We start from the raw sequence: 15,999 nt of genomic DNA, 5'->3' as shown, positions 1-15,999 counted from the left end.
TCTTCAGGTGAAGTTCTGGGAGGAGTTCTATGGTGAATGCTGATGTTGAGTTCTTGAGAGTGTGAGCCGGTGTCCCAAGAAGCAAGAGGTCCCACCTCCTGTGGCAACAAATGCTAAACAGTGAGTCTCCCGCTTGAAGTCAACATCAGTACGACCTGTGGATATCCCCAACCTGGAAAGGTTGGAAATTGAAGCACAAACCAATACAAAATACCATTCAACTTCTCCAAAGAGTGCCAGCAGGCACCTGATGTTGAGAGAAAGTATACCACTACCTTCAGACATTTGTTTTCCTCCTTGATTTCAGATCATTTACACAGGGTGATCTTCTTACCTAAATTGCAGCTTACCTAATGTTTTTGGCTCATATACCTCATAGAAACATAGAAAATAGGTGAAGGAGTAGGCCATTCGGCCCTTCAAGCCTGCACCGCCATTCAATATGATCATGGCTGATCATCCAACTCAGTATCCTGTACCTGCCTTCTCTCCATACCCCCCCGATCCCTTTAGCCACAAGGGCCACATCTAACTCCCTCTTAAATATAGCCAATGAACTGGCCTCAACTACCTTCTGTGGCAGAGAGTTCCAGAGATTCACCATTCTCTGTGTGAAAAATGTTTTTCTCATCACAGACATCTCTTTAATACTCAAGCGTCTCAGAGATTTGGCAAAATGTGCATCCCCAGTTAGTGAATGCAGGAGTTCACACCTCCAGTGCAATAAACAGAACAAGAATCTCAAATACTGAATAGATGGCATTAAGTAATCCTCACCTTCTCAAAGAAAATATTGTACAATGAGTTCAAAACATAAAACCAGTTGAACAGAAATGTTTGCTTTTTGCAGTATCTCCGACACATCATTTTTGCATTTTAGACCGAAGCCTTCAAAATACAATCACATTTAGTGCAAGCTTAGCACGTTATCTTTTGGGTTGCTGTTGATGTATTAAACTTGTTAACATCAGCATTAGTGTGCCATAAAAGCAATTTCAGTGGAAAAGATTTTAACTTCTTATTTTTTAGTTTTGAATGTCCCCACAAACTTCTGCATAAATTTTTCAAACTTGTTTTCATGATGGGGAGCTGCCGGCCGAGCATGATTTCCTTGAGCCGTAAACAATCTTAAACTCCGGCGTACGTCATTGACAGCTGCGGTATTGTTGCTGCTCGTTGGTGGATGTCTTGGCAATGAATTTGAAAGCGTTTCTTCTAGTGTTGGCTTACTATCTGGTGTTACGTATTGCTTTTCAAAACGGCTGAAGACTCTCCGCTCGCTGGAATTGTGCTGCGTTTTTGTGGTGTTGATTTTGGGTTGGGCCTCCTCAGTGTTGGTCCTAATTACCCGAGAAGTGTATGATCCAGTGGGACTGGTACTTGTGTTCTCCTGTCTGATCTGCACTTTTTCTGTGGAAAATCTTGGAGTGGACTCGTCTCCCATCGACCTAAAATCTTTTGCATGCAAGTGGGTGTTTGCATTTTGCTGCACATTCTGATTGGATCGAGCAACTTGTGGAGCGTTTGAGGAATTTGAAGATATGCTCACTGTCTTAACACTTTCCTCATTCCCAGTAAGATCTATCCTATCGTGACGGCCATCTTCTGAGGTCAAAGTATCAGTGCTGCTACTCGTTTTGTAGGATGCAACGGATCCTCTGCTTCTCAATCCATGATCTCTCTTCTCAGTCGAGATGTTGAGTAGAGATCGGATTTTGTCTGAGCTCTTCCGAATGAAGGTCGAAGGTTGGTTGAGCGTTTTGCCGTTTCTCTCCAAATGCCAGATCCTTGGAGATTCATCCCCCTTCATATTGCTCAGAGCCGGGATTGATAATGTCCTGCCAACAGCGGCATTCATGTTTGATGTGGGCACTGCTGAGCTTTGTTCATTCGCATGCATTTGGAACGTCCGATTAAAACTATGTTGACGTTGGAGGTTGGGAGTTTGATTCAACTCGGTGTCACTTTGGAAAGTCTTTAATGCTGCAGATCGCTGCTCTAACACTGCCACAGCTGGTGCATTCACATAATTCTGTGAGTTATTTTTGTCCGTGTTAAACAATGAATGTACCGTTTTGTTCGCTGCAAGGACTTGTGGAATTGCTGGCATGGAATCTGAACCTATAGTTGAAGATGTTGATCCTGAGTTATGACTTCTGGTGCCCTCCTCCCCTACTTGAGGAGCCTTGTATATAATTGAAGCACGCAATCTGGAATGCACCAGATTTGGATTGGTTTTGATTTCTGCTCTGCCCATTAATTCTGAATGTTCTTGCACTCTGTGGCCAATGGAGTTCACTCCCCTGTCCATCATGCTGGGAGCCTTATGTTCAAATGGGTCAATGATGGAATTTGTTTGTGAAGCATTGGGTGCATTTAAGTAACTTTCTATCCTCCAGTTCCGCAGCCCTGTCCTTTTCATGCTCTCCAGGTTGGGCAGCTTGTGGGTGGGGGCCAATTGGAGCATATTGGGCCCGTGGTAAGTGTTCCGCATTCTTGAGCTCCTATCGAAATTTGGCATATTTCTTTCCTGAGTCCGCTGCTCAAAGAATTTCCCATGTGTTCGTTGCATAAAATCACCTCGGGTTGAAGAACCTACACTTTCATTTTCCTCCAGTAAATTATGGCTGCTTCGTTGAAATAAGGGTCTGTGATTTGTCGGTTGATTCAACAAAAGTCTGGCAGACGTTTCTTGCTGCTCCCCAGCATAGCTGTGCCTTTTCCAATAATCACTCTTCTCAAAAGCCTGGTTACGACCCACTCTATTAGTTGGATCCATATGATTTGTAACAAAAGGCTTGGTGTACACAGTCCGCTGGTTCATTTTGTTGCTGATGTTATCCCACTCATTTTGCTGTACATTGCGTCCTACATTAAACTTTTGGTACAAGGTGTCGAGGGTATGTCTCGTGGGGTTCGTTCGGCTGAAAGGCTGGTGCAGATTGGAAGATGAAACATTCGACTTCACCGAATGTTGGTAAATGTCACGGCTAATTCCGTTTTGAAAGATCTGTGTTTGCCTTTTCTCTGCCGTATTTTCTGTCGAGAACATGCTGGGGATATCAGAACGTGCATATATTGTCCGAAACTCTTCGTCGTATGATTCCACCAGCTGCCCAGTGATCACCTGCACCATACTAAGGTGTATCTTTTCAAAGGACCACATGAAACTGAAAAAGAATAATTCATTCATTTTAGTTGCATAAAGACCTGGCTCTTGTACATCTAAAAGAAAATTATGTAAACATAATTCAGAATTATGTAGCCATGCTATGGTAAAACTCCATTATTTGCCACATTTGAGATGTTGCTGATATCATATTAGCCAATACTCTATGTGCAGGAAGGAACTGCAGATGCTGGTTTAGACTGAAGATAGGCATAAAGTGCTGGAGTAATTCAGTGGGTGAGCAATATTCTGTTTATTTCAGTATTTATAACCATATAACCATATAACAATTACAGCACGGAAACAGGCCATCTCGATCCTTCTAGTACGTGCCGAATACGTATTCTCCCCTAGTCCCATACACCTGCGCTCAGACCATAACAACCCTCCATTCCTTTCCCGTCCATATAACTATCCAATTTATTTTTAAATGATAAAAACGAACCTGCCTCCACCACCTTCCCTGGAAGCTCATTCCACACAGCCACCACTCTCTGAGTAAAGAAGTTCCCCCTCATGTTACCCCTAAACTTCTGTCCCTTAATTCTCAAGTCATGTCCCCTGGTTTGAATCTTCCCTACTCTCAGTGGGAAAAGCTTATCCACGTCAACTCTGTCTATCCCTCTCATCATTTTAAAGACCTCTATCAAGTCCCCCCTTAACCTTCTGCGCTCCAAAGAATAAAGCCCTAACTTGTTCAACCTTTCTCTGTAACTTAGTTGCTGAAACCCAGGCAACATTCTAGTAAATCTCCTCTGTACTCTCTCTATTTTGTTGACATCCTTCCTATAATTAGGCGACCAAAATTGTACACCATACTCCAGAATTGGCATCACCAATGCCTTGTACAATTTTAACATTACATCCCAACTTCTATACTCAATGCTCTGATTTATAAAGGCCAGCACACCAAAAGCTTTCTTTACCACCCTATCTACATGAGATTCCACTTTCAGGGAACTGTGCACAGTTATTCCCAGATCCCTCTGTTCACCTGCATTCTTCAATTCCCTACCATTTACCATGTACGTCCTATTTTGATTTGTCCTGCCAAGATGTAGCACCTCACACTTATCAGCATTAAACTCCATCTGCCATCTTTCAGTCCACTCTTCCAACTGGCATAAATCTCGCTGTAGACTTTGAAAATCTACTTCATTATCCACAACCCCACCTATCTTAGTATCATCTGCATACTTACTAATCCAATTTACCACACCATCATCCAGATCATTGATGTACATGACAAACAACAGTGGACCCAACACAGATCCCTGTGGCACCCCACTAGTCACTGGCCTCCAACCTGACAAACAACCATCCACCATTACTTTCTTGCATCTCCCATTCAGCCACTGTTGAATCCATCTTGCTACTCCACCATTAATACCCAACCATTGAACCTTCTTAACCAACCTTCCATGAGGAACCTTGTCAAAGGCCTTACTGAAGTCCATATATACAACATCCACTGCTTTACCCTCATCAATTTCCCGAGTAACCTCTTCAAAAAATTCAAGAAGATTAGTCAAACATGACCTTCCAGGCACAAATCCATGTTGACTGTTCCTAATCAGACCCTGTTTATCCAGATGCTTATATATATTATCTCTAAGTATCCTTTCCATTAATTTGCCCACCACTGACGTCAAACTAACAGGTCTATAATTGCTAGGTTTACTCTTAGACCCCTTTTTAAACAATGGAACAACATGCGCAGAACGCCAATCCTCCGGCACTATTCCCATTTCTAATGACATTTGAAATATTTCTGTCATAGCCCCTGCTATTTCTACACTAACTTCCCTCAATGTCCTAGGGAATATCCTGTCCGGACCTGGAGACTTATCCACTTTTATATTTCTCAAAAGTGTCAGTACTTCCTCTTCTTTGAATCTCATAGTTTCCATAGCTACTCTACTTGTTTCCCTTACCTCACATAATTCAATATCCTTCTCCTTGGTGAATACCGAAGAAAAGAAATTGTTCAATATCTCCCCCACCTCTTTTGGCTCGGCAGATAGCTGTCCACTCTGACTCTCTAATGGACCAATTTTATCCCTCGTTATCCTTTTGCTATTAATATAGCTGTAGAAACCCTTTGGGTTTACTTTCACCTTACTTGCCAAAGCAACCTCATATCTTCTTTTAGCTTTTCTAATTTATTTCTTAAGATTCTTTTTACATTCTTTATACTCCTCAAGCACCTCATTTACTCCATGCTGCCTATAATTATTGTAGATCTCCCTCTTTTTCTGAACCAAGTGTCCAATTTCCCTTGAAAACCATGGCTCTTTCCGATTTTTACTATTTCCTTTCAACCGAACAGGGACATAAAGATTCTGTACTCTTAAAATTATATTTCGTTTATAACTACTTCAACAACCTTTTAATTCATAGAAACATAGAAATTAGGTGCAGGAGTCGGCCAAAGAGTTCAATCTTGGTTTCATCAGACCAGAGATTCTTGTTTCTCATGCCTTTTGACAAACACCAAGTGGGCTGTCATGTGCCTTTTACTGAGGAGTGGCTTCCATCTGGCCACTCTACCATGAAGGCCTGATTGGTGCAGATATAGTTGTCCTTCACGAAGGTTCTCCTATCTTCACAGAGGAACTCTGGAGCTCTGTCAGAGTGACCATCGGGTTCTTGGTCACCTCCCTGACCAAGGCCCTACTCTCCCGATTGCTCAGTTTGGCCGGGCGGCCAGCTCTATGAAGAGTCCTGGTGGTTCCAAAGTTCTTCCATTTAAGAATGACGGAGGCCACTGTGCTTTTCGGGACCTGCAATGCTGCTAAAATTATTTTATACCCTTCCCCAGATCCGTGTCTCGACACAATCCTGTCTCGGAGATCTATGGACAATTCCTTTGCCTTCATGGCTTGGGTTTTGCTCTGTCATGCACTGTCAACTGTGGGACTTATATAGACAGGCGTGTGCCTTTCCAAATCATGTCCAATCAATTTAATTTACCACTGGTGGACTCCAATCAAGTTGTAGAAACATCTCGAGGATAATCAATGGAAACAGGATGAACCCAAGCGCAATTTTGGGAGTCATAGCAAACGGTTTGAATACTTAAGTAAATGTGATATTTCAATTATTTATATTTTAATTACATTGCAAACATTTCTGAACACATATTTTCACTTCCTTATTCGGAGGTACTGTGTATAGATTGATGATTTAAAAAAAATTAATCCATTTTAAAATAAGGCTGTAATGTAACAAAATGTGGAAAAAGTGAATGGGTCTGAATACTTTCTGAATGCACTGTAAGTGACCAGTTATTGCACAGCCACTATGTAATATTAGAGAATTATTGGCGTTCACTGTAAATTTACAAATAAATCTCCATCTGAGAGTGAGATGACAGTCTCACGTGCAGAGCTTTAAGGATACCACCTGAACTCTTAGCCTGTACTAATTTAAAAAAATGTTTTAACTAAAGGACAAATCAGTATGTTTAGGTTGCTCGATCAATATCATTATGTAATAACATGGCTAATGCATTGACTTTACACTTTACACTTTAGAGATGCAGCGTGGTAACAGGGCCTTCAGCCCACTGAGTCAGTGCCGACCAGTGATCACCACATGCACTAGCACTATCCTACACATTAGGGATAATTTACAATTTACAGAAGCCAATTAACCTACAAACCTGTTTGTCTTTGGAGTGTGAGAGTAAACCGGAGCACCCGGAAAAAACTCACATGGCCACAGGGAGAACGTACAAACTTCATAAAGTCAGCACTCATAGTCAGGATCAAAACTGGATCCCTGGCGCTGTAAGCAACAACTGGACCGCTGCACCACAGTGCCACCCCTGCGCGCACTCTGCCACATAGCTAGCAACATTAACTATTAATAGCCGTGCAGATAATTCCATGGACTGTGCAGTGAAGATGCTAGATCCGCTGCCCTCCAGCAAGGGGGAAGGGGGAGTGCCAGAATTGTTTTTCATTTACAGTGCTCTCCATAATGTTTGGGACAAAGACTCATCATTTATGCCTCATGCCTCTGTACTCCACCATTTGAGGTTTGTAATAGAAAAAAAAAAATCACGTGGTTAAAGCGCACATTGTCAGATTTTAATAAAGGGTATTTTTATATATTTTGGTTTCACCATGTAGAAATTAAATCAGTGTTTATACATAGTCCCCCTCTTTCAGGGCATCATAAGGTTTGGGACACAACAAGGTTTGGGAACACAGTAGTTATGTTTAGCATTGTGTTGCGTATCCTTTGCATGCAATGACTGCTTGAAGTCTGCGATTCATGGACATCACCAGTTGCTGGGTGATGCTCTGCCGGGCCTGTATTGCAGCCACCTTTAGCTTATGCTTGTTTTGGGGGCTAGTCCCCTTCAGTTTTCTCTTCAGCATATAAAAGGCATGCTCAATTGGGTTCAGATCGAGTGATTGACAATGGCCTCTCAAGAATTGACCGTTTTATAACTTTGAAAAACTCCTTTGTTGCTTCAGCAGTATGTTTGGGATCATTGTCTTGCTGTAGAATGAACCGCTGGCCAATGAGTTTTGAGACATTTGTTTGAACTTGAGCAGATAGGATGTGTCTATACACTTCACAATTCATTATGCTACTACCATCAGCAGTTGTATCATCAATAAAAGTAAGTGAGCCAGTACCTTCAGCAGCCATACATGCCGAGGCCATAACACCCCCACCACCATGTTTCACAGATGAGGTGGTATGCTTTGGATCTTGGGCAGTTCCTTCTCTCCTCCATACTTTGCTCTTGCCATCACTCTGATACAAGTTTATCTTTGTCTCATCTGTCCACAAGACCTTTTTCCAGAACTGTGGTTGCTCTTTTAAGAACTTCTTAGCAAACTGTAACCTGACCATCCTATTTTTGTGGCTAACCTGTGGTTTGCATCTTGCAGTGTAGCCTCTGTATTTCTGTTCATGAAGTCTTCTGCGGACAGTGGTCATTGACAAATCCACACCTAACTCCTGAAGGGCGTTTCTGATCTGTCTGTCAGGTGTTTGAGGATTTTTCTTTATTAAGCTCACCAGTGCTTTCTTTCTTCTTAATGATGGGTTAAGACATGTTTTTTTTTTTAGGTTAGAGTAGATAAGGGGAGTGGAACATTTGAGGTGGTTGATGTCACGCCACAAAAGTCTGAAGAAGTGTCTCGACCCGAAATGTCGCCTATTCCTTCTCTCCACAGATGCTGCCTCACCCGCTGAGTTTCTCCAGCATTTTGTATCTACCTTCTTAATGATGTTCCAAACAGTTGATTTGGGTAAGACTGAAGTTTGTCTGATGTCTCTAACAGTTTTATTCTTGTTTCTCAGTCCTATAATGGCTTCTTTGACTTTCATTGGCACAACATTGGTCCTCATGTTGATAAACAGCAATACAAGTTTCCCAAGGTGAAGGAGAGACTAGTTACTGAGAGCTCTCTTACACCTGCATGAAGGAGGCATTTAAACACACCTGAGCAATTACAAACACCTGTGAAGCCATGTGTCCCAAACATTATGGTGCCCAGAAATGGGGGGCTATGTATAAACACAGCTGTAATTTCTTCATGGTGACACCAAAATGTATAAAAATGGCCTTTATTAAAATCTGACAATGTGCACTTTAACCACATGTGATTTTTTTCTATTACAAATCTCAAATTGTGGAATACAGAGGCAAATCAATAAATGATGGGTCCTTGTCCCAAATATTATGGAGGGCACTGTACACTTCCCTGAAATTGCTTCAACTCAAGGATTAGTCTGCTTCAGGAGATTCCAATCTCAAGGCGAATTACACTGTAATTGTACAAATGTTGGCTTTTGGTGACGCAGATGCTGGAATCTTGAAAAAGGCTAGAGATAAAAAAAAACAAAGACAAATAGATGTAAGGTAGGGAGAGAAGCAAAGTGAAATTGAAGTGAAAGAAGCTAGAGGAAGGGATAAAAGTAGAAGTGGATGGGGTGGGGGGGAGGGGACGGAAAAGGAGATGTTATAGAGGGAAAAGTGGGTCTGACACCTCATTCAACTTATCACCTCAATTGATCACCTCAATTGGTCTTTAGTGATAGCATGCTCCAAATTCTAACCAGCCTTTGAATAAGGAAGCTCCAGCTGAATTATTCATGAGATTTATTGATGATTTTTATGTTAATATTTCCAGACACAAGTTTTTAATCTTCCTTGCATGTGTTATCTAGTCAAAAAATGAAAACTTACCTGTATGTTCCATATACCACTGTTTTGCAGTCCACCAACAGAAACTTCTCCATCATCTTTCCATGGAACTTGCTTCCCGATCTGCAAAGATAATCTAATCCCTTGACTGTTCGGATCCTAATATTCTGTTGAAAGAAGTTTGAGTTGAAATTAGAAACGACTTCAATCCAGCAGTATAAGATAAAGGGCAAAATAAAGATCGAAATGAAACTTCACGAGCATTTAGTTAATAATAACAACCATTTCCAGAAATATCTGTTATTTTTTTGGTATGTGTGAGCAAGGAGATGGAAACATTGCTATCTCTGGGTCCCACTCCAAGTCACACACATCACTTGCTTTATAACAAACCACAACATGGTTGCCGAGTTCAAATGCTAGACTTTCGCATTTTGATTTCTCAGTCTGATGAAGGGTCTCAACCTGAAACGTCACGCATTCCTTTTCTCCAGAGATGCTGCCTGCCCCGCTGAGTTACTACATACGAAGAGCAATTTACAGAGACCTTTTGACCAACAAACCAACATGTCTTTGGGATGTGGGAGGAAACTGGATCACCCGGAAAAACCCGCAAGGTCAGAGAGAATGTGCAAACTCCCCACAGACAGTACCCGAGATGAGGATCGAATCCGGGCGATATGGGCAGCATCTCTTCTAGCTGTACCACTGTGCCACATAATTCTTTAAGTCCTGACATCTCTGCAAATACACAGCGCCTCTGACCATACTCTGATGTAAAAGCCTGGATTATGAGATCAGTTCTCTCGAGTGGGATTTGAACCTCAATCTTCCAACTCAGAGTGGAAGTGCCTCCAACTGAGACACAATGAAACCCATATAATGCAGAAGGAAGCCATGTGGTCCATTGGATTCATGCCAGTTCCCAACAGAAAAGATCTCATCAGCCCATTCCCCTCTCCGCTTGACCCTGCGGCCTTTCTATTTATTCTCTCCTACACACCTGTCTTATTTTACTTTGATACTTTTTTGGCATCGATCTTTTACAGAACGATGATTTACATCATGATGATGATTTGGTGATTTACAGCAGTAAACTATCCCACCAACTTATCTGAGGGATGTGAAGGTAACCAGAGTACCCGGAGATCAGGATTAAACCCAGTTCCTGTAGCTACGAGTCAACAGCTCCACTAAATGCACCACAATGGAGGTAGGGCTACACAGTGGAGATCCCGCAGCAGCCAGGGGAGTAATTCATATGTCAGGGGAGCGATGCTGCCTGTATTAGAAGGTTTCCGCTACAGGGAGAGGCTGGGATGTTTACTCTGGAATATCAGTGGTTGAGGAGACTTATAGTACATACAATTATGAGAGGCATAGAGTGGACAGTCAGAGCTATGTACCCAGGGTGCAAAAGTCCAACACTGCAGGTCATAGCTGTAAGGAGAGAGGGGGGGAATTTTAAAAGAGATGTGCAGAGCGGGTTTTTTTGCACAGAGAGTGATGACGGCCTGGAGCACATTGCCCACAGTGGTGGTGGAGGCAGATACGATAATGGCATTGAAGAGGCTTTTAGATAGCCCCATGAAGTGCAAGTAATAGAGGGATATGGATCAGGTGCAGGCAGATGAGATCAATTTAACTTGGCATCATGTTTGACGCAAACATTGTAGTCCTAAGGGCATGTTCCTGTTCTATGGACTTCCGTCCTGTCTCCTGAACTCACATAATGGTCGAGATCGAGGTCGTTAGCTACTTGATTGTCCACCACCCTCGTCAAGCAATATATAGTAAACTCTTTGGACATGGGACCTCTGAATTCGCTACTTTAATGCTTAGCGTGTAGGTGACCTTGAAATTTTGCAAAGCCTTCAATCCTGGTGGGCCAATGGGCCTGTTTCCATGTTGTATCTTTCAATTTAATTCAATTCATTCTCCTGGTACACACCTTGTGGGAACACCCCTGAATAATCAGACTTTACTTTTCAGGTTCCAGTCCTTTGTTCTGAACCTCCCACCAGTAATAAGTTTACCCTATTGACTCTTTCAATAAACTTAAACACATCAGCTTGTCAACAGGCGAGGAGCAATTTCGTCAGTTAAATGAGATTAATTTTGCATATTCATAATGTTGATACACATGGCCCCACACTGAATAGGTAGTCAACATGCTCTGACTTCTGAGTATGTTGCTGCAGTAAAATCAACAGCGCACGATAATTTGAGGGCGGAGGTGTATTTCAACATAGTGGTTGCCAAGGCAAATATAACTACTTTTACTCCAGAGCATGAAGCAACAAATAAACTGTAAACTGACTCACAACACAATCATCACCTTGTTTTTAGTTTTGAGATACAATGTGGAAGCAGGCCCTTCAGCCCAACAAGTCCATGCTGACCTTCAATCCCCCATGTACAAGTTCTATGTCATCCCACTTTCACATCCTACACACTAGGACCTGCAAACACGCACATCTTTGGAATGTGGAAGGAAACCGGAGCACCCGGAGAAACCACTCGCGGCTACATACTCCGCACAGACTACACCCACAGTCAGGATCAAACTTGGGTCTCTGGTACTGCGAGACAGGAGCTCTACTGCTGTGCCACTGAACTTCCCCTCATTTTCATTGGCTTCTCCATACGAACAGATAGTTTCACAACACTGTTTATGTGCAGCTGGTGTTAAAAATGAAAGCAAGGTATTCCATTGTCCGAGACAGGAAAACCTGAAACGTTGACTGTCCATTTCCCTCCACAGATGCTGCCTGCCCTGCTGAGTTCCTCCAGCAGTTTGTTTTTTGCTCAGGATTCCAGCATCTGCAGTCTTGTGTGTCTCTATTCCATTGTCTGTTTGGAGCAGTAGAGAGAGAATAGACTGTTCTCAGAATGCTTGTGTGTACAAAGGACATGAAATACAAAGAGGAGGTCATATGATAGGAGAAGAATTAGGCCATTCAGCCCATCAATTCTCCTCTGCCATTCAATCATGGCTGATCTATCTCTCCATCCTAACCCCATTCTCCTGCCTTCTCCCCATAACCCCTGACACCCGTATAATCAAGAATCTATCTATCTCTGCCTGAATTATATCCAGTGACTTGGCTTCCACAGCTCTCTGTGGCAAATAATGCCACAGATTCACCACCCCCTGACTAAATAAATTCCTTCTCATCTCCTTCCTAAAGGAACGTCCGTTAATTCTGAGGCTATGACCTCTGGTCCAAGACTCTCCCACTACTGGAAACATCCTCTCCACATTTATTCTTTCCAAAGCTTTCATGATTCGGTAAGTTTCAATGAGGTCCCCCTCATTCTTCTAAACTCCAACGGGTACAGGCCCAGTGCTGTTAAACGCTCATCATATGTTAACCCACTCATTCCTGGGATCATTCTTGTAAACCTCCTCTGGATCCTCTCCAGAGCCAGCACATCCTTCCTCAGATATGGGGCCCAGAATTGCTCACAATACTCCAATGCCTTATAGAGCACCAGAATTACATCTCAGCAATTAGGTCAGCAATTCATCCCATGTTCACGGCAGTATCAAGATACCCAAAGTATAGTGGAGTGCATGCCCAAAGTGAAAATGGTTTAGATCTTCAAGGTACTTGCAGTAAATATTACCAACGATCTATCATGGACTAACAATACTGATGCGACAGTCAAGAAGGCACACCAAACCCCCACTTCCTCAAACAACTGAAGTAATTCAGCAGATCTCCAATGATCCTTGCAATCTTCTTTCGATGCAACATAGAATGCATATTGTTGGGTTGCATCACAGACTGGTTTGGGAACAGTGCTGCCCAAGACCACAATAGACAATAGGTGCAGGAGTAGGCCATTCGGCCCTTCGAGCCAGCACCGCCATTCAATGTGATCGTGGCTGATCATCCCCAATCAGTACCCCGTTCCTGCCTTCTCCCCATATCCTCTGACTCAGCTACTTTTAAGAGCCCTATCTAGCTCTCTCTTGAAAGCATCCAGAGAACCTGCCTCCACCGCACTCTGAGGCAGATAATTCCACAGACTCACCACTCTCTGTGAGAAAAAGTGTTTCCTCGTCTCCGTTCTAAATGGGTTACTCCTTATTCTTAAACTGTGGACCCTGGTTCTGGACTCCCCCAACATCGGGAACATGTTTCCTGCCTCTAGCATGTCCAAACCCTTAACAATCTTATATGTTTCAATGAGATCCCCTCTCATCCTACTAAACTCCAGAGTGTACAAGCCCAGCTGCTTCATTCTCTCAGCATATGACAGCCCCGCCATCCCGGGAATTAACCTTGTAAACCTAAGCTGCACTCTCTCAATAGCAAGAATGTCCTTCCTCAAATTAGGGGACCAAAACTGCACACAATACCCCAGGTGTGGTCTCACTAGGGCTCTGTACAATTGCAGAAGGACCTCCTTGCTCCTATATTCGATTCCTCTTGTTATAAAGGCCAACATGCCATTCACTTTCTTCACTGCCTGCTGTACCTGCATGCTTACTTTCATAGGCTGATGTACAAGGACCCCCAGATCCCGTTGTACTTCCCCTTTTCCCAACTTGACACCATTTAGATAGTAATCTGCCATCCCGTTTTTGCTACCAAAGTGGACAACCTTACATTTATCTGCATTAAACTTCATCTGCCATGCATCTGCCCACTCCCCCAACCTGTCCAAGTCATAGCATCCTCCTCACAGTTCACACTGCCACCCAGCTTTGTGTCATCTGCAAATTTGTTAATGTTACTTTGAATCCCTTCATCTAAATCATTGATGTATATTGTAAATAGCTGCGGTCCCAGCACTGAGCCTTACGGTACCCCACTAGTCACTGCCTGCCATTCTGAAAGGGACTTGTTAATCCCTACTCTTTATCTCCTGTCTGCCAACCACTTCTCTATCCATGTCAGCACTCTACCCCCAATACCATGTGCCCTAATTTTGCCCACTAATCTACTATGTGAGACCTTATCAAATGCTTTCGGAAAGTCCAGTTACACTACATCCACTGGCTCTCCCTTGTCCATTTTCCTAGTTACATCTTCAAAAAATTCCAGAAGATTAGTCAAGCATGATTTCCCCTTCGTAAATCCATGCTGACTCGGACCGATCCTGTTACTGCTATCCAAATGTTTGGCTATTTCATCTTTTATAATTGACTCCAGCGTCTTCCCCACCACCGATGTCAGGCTAACTGGTCTATAATTCCCTGTTTTCTCTCTCCCGCCTTTCTTAAGGATAACATTGGCCACCCTCCAATCCACAGGAACTGATCCTGAGTCTATAGAATATTGGAAAATTATCACCAAATGCATCCACGATTTCTAGAGCCACTTCCTTAAGTACCCTGGGATGCAGCCCTGGGGATTTATCAGCCTTCAGTCCTATCAGTCTATCCAACACCATTTCCTGTCTAATGTGGATTTCCTTCAGTTCCTCTGTCACCCCAGATCCTCTGGCCACTGGGAGGAGTTTCAAAGGCAGATACTTGAATAGCCAGAGATGAGGAATCAGAAAGTGTGAGATGAAAGGATTGAAGAGTGTAAATGGTGAAGCCAAAAGAAGGAATATAGGTGGAGGTGGAAGAAGGGAAATAGGTGCAAGTTCAGGTGGGATACAGGCGAGATGACGGTGTGGAAGAAAGGGGAGTGTGGGGGAGGAGAATGGAGCCAGAATTGTTAGAGGTTGCCTAAAATTGAAGAATCCAATGTTCATGCCATTGGGTTATAAAATAGGAGGTGCTGTTCCTCCAGTTAATGTGTGGCCTCTCATTGGCAATGGAGGAGGCCCAGGATAGAAAGGTCAGCATGGGAATGGGAAGGGGAATAAAAATGGGAAGAGGCGTTAAAATTAACACTGAAGAAAGGTCCCGACCCGAAACGTCACCTTTCCAAGTTCTCCAGTAATGCTGCCTGACCCGCTGAGTTACTCCAACACTCTGTGTCCTAGATCACAGAAACAGGAAGAGACCCTTTAGCCCCCTTGACCTTGCTCCATCATTCATTTGATTCACAACAGATCTATGACTTTAGTTCCAAAAAAAACTTTATTTTATTTTATTTTTTTTAATAAATCTGCAGTTCCTTGTTTTTACATCCCTGTCTTACTTATCTTGAGACTTTACCCCCAGATACTGATCTTTAGGTACTGCAGGTGTTTTCCCCTTGCTGACTTATTCATGATTTTGAGCACATGTATGAAATCTTCCTCTACTCCTTAGATAATAACCCAGCTGTCCAATCGTCCACACAAGTCAAGTCTCTAAACCCCAGTTTGTCACCCAATGGGTCTGAAGAAGAGTTCCCACCCGAAATCCCTTTTTCTCCAGGGATGCTGCCTGACCCGCTGAGATATTCCAGCACACTGCTGAGTTACTCCAGCACTATCTTCCCACAGCCCCAGGGCCAGTCAAGCAAATTGCAGTTGTACAGGGTATTGGTGAGACCACACCTGGAGTATTGTGTACAGTTTTGGTCTCCAAATCTGAGGAAAGACATTCTTGCCTTAGAGGGAATACAGAGAAGGTTCACCAGACTGATTCCTGGGATGTCAGGACTTTCATATGAAGAAAGACTGGATAGACTCGGCTTGTACTCGCTAGAATTTAGAAGATTGAGGGGGGATCTTGTAGAAACTTACAAAATTCTTAGAGGGTTGG

At 43.0% G+C, this 15,999-nt stretch overlaps 1 protein-coding gene across 2 annotated transcripts in view; it reads right to left on the bottom strand.

Moving 5' to 3' along the window:
- Nucleotides 1–527: 527 nt before the first annotated feature.
- The window catches only part of fam83b (family with sequence similarity 83 member B), a 39,914-nt gene continuing 24,442 nt past the window's right edge, over nucleotides 528–15,999 (bottom strand). For both annotated transcript variants that reach the window (XM_033021702.1, XM_033021703.1), the window contains exons 4-5: nucleotides 9,384–9,508; nucleotides 528–3,170 (exon numbers count right to left, since the gene is read on the bottom strand). In XM_033021702.1, the coding sequence (XP_032877593.1) occupies nucleotides 1,019–3,170; nucleotides 9,384–9,508 (2,277 nt within the window). In that variant the 3' untranslated portion in view covers nucleotides 528–1,018. The remainder of the gene's footprint in view (nucleotides 3,171–9,383; nucleotides 9,509–15,999) is intronic.

This window comes from Amblyraja radiata, chromosome 5, assembly GCF_010909765.2.
Source record: "Amblyraja radiata isolate CabotCenter1 chromosome 5, sAmbRad1.1.pri, whole genome shotgun sequence".
In the NCBI taxonomy this organism is placed as follows: domain Eukaryota; kingdom Metazoa; phylum Chordata; class Chondrichthyes; order Rajiformes; family Rajidae; genus Amblyraja; species Amblyraja radiata.
The sequence above is the reverse complement of the archived record's forward strand: the minus strand, read 5'-3'. Positions and strand labels throughout refer to the sequence as shown.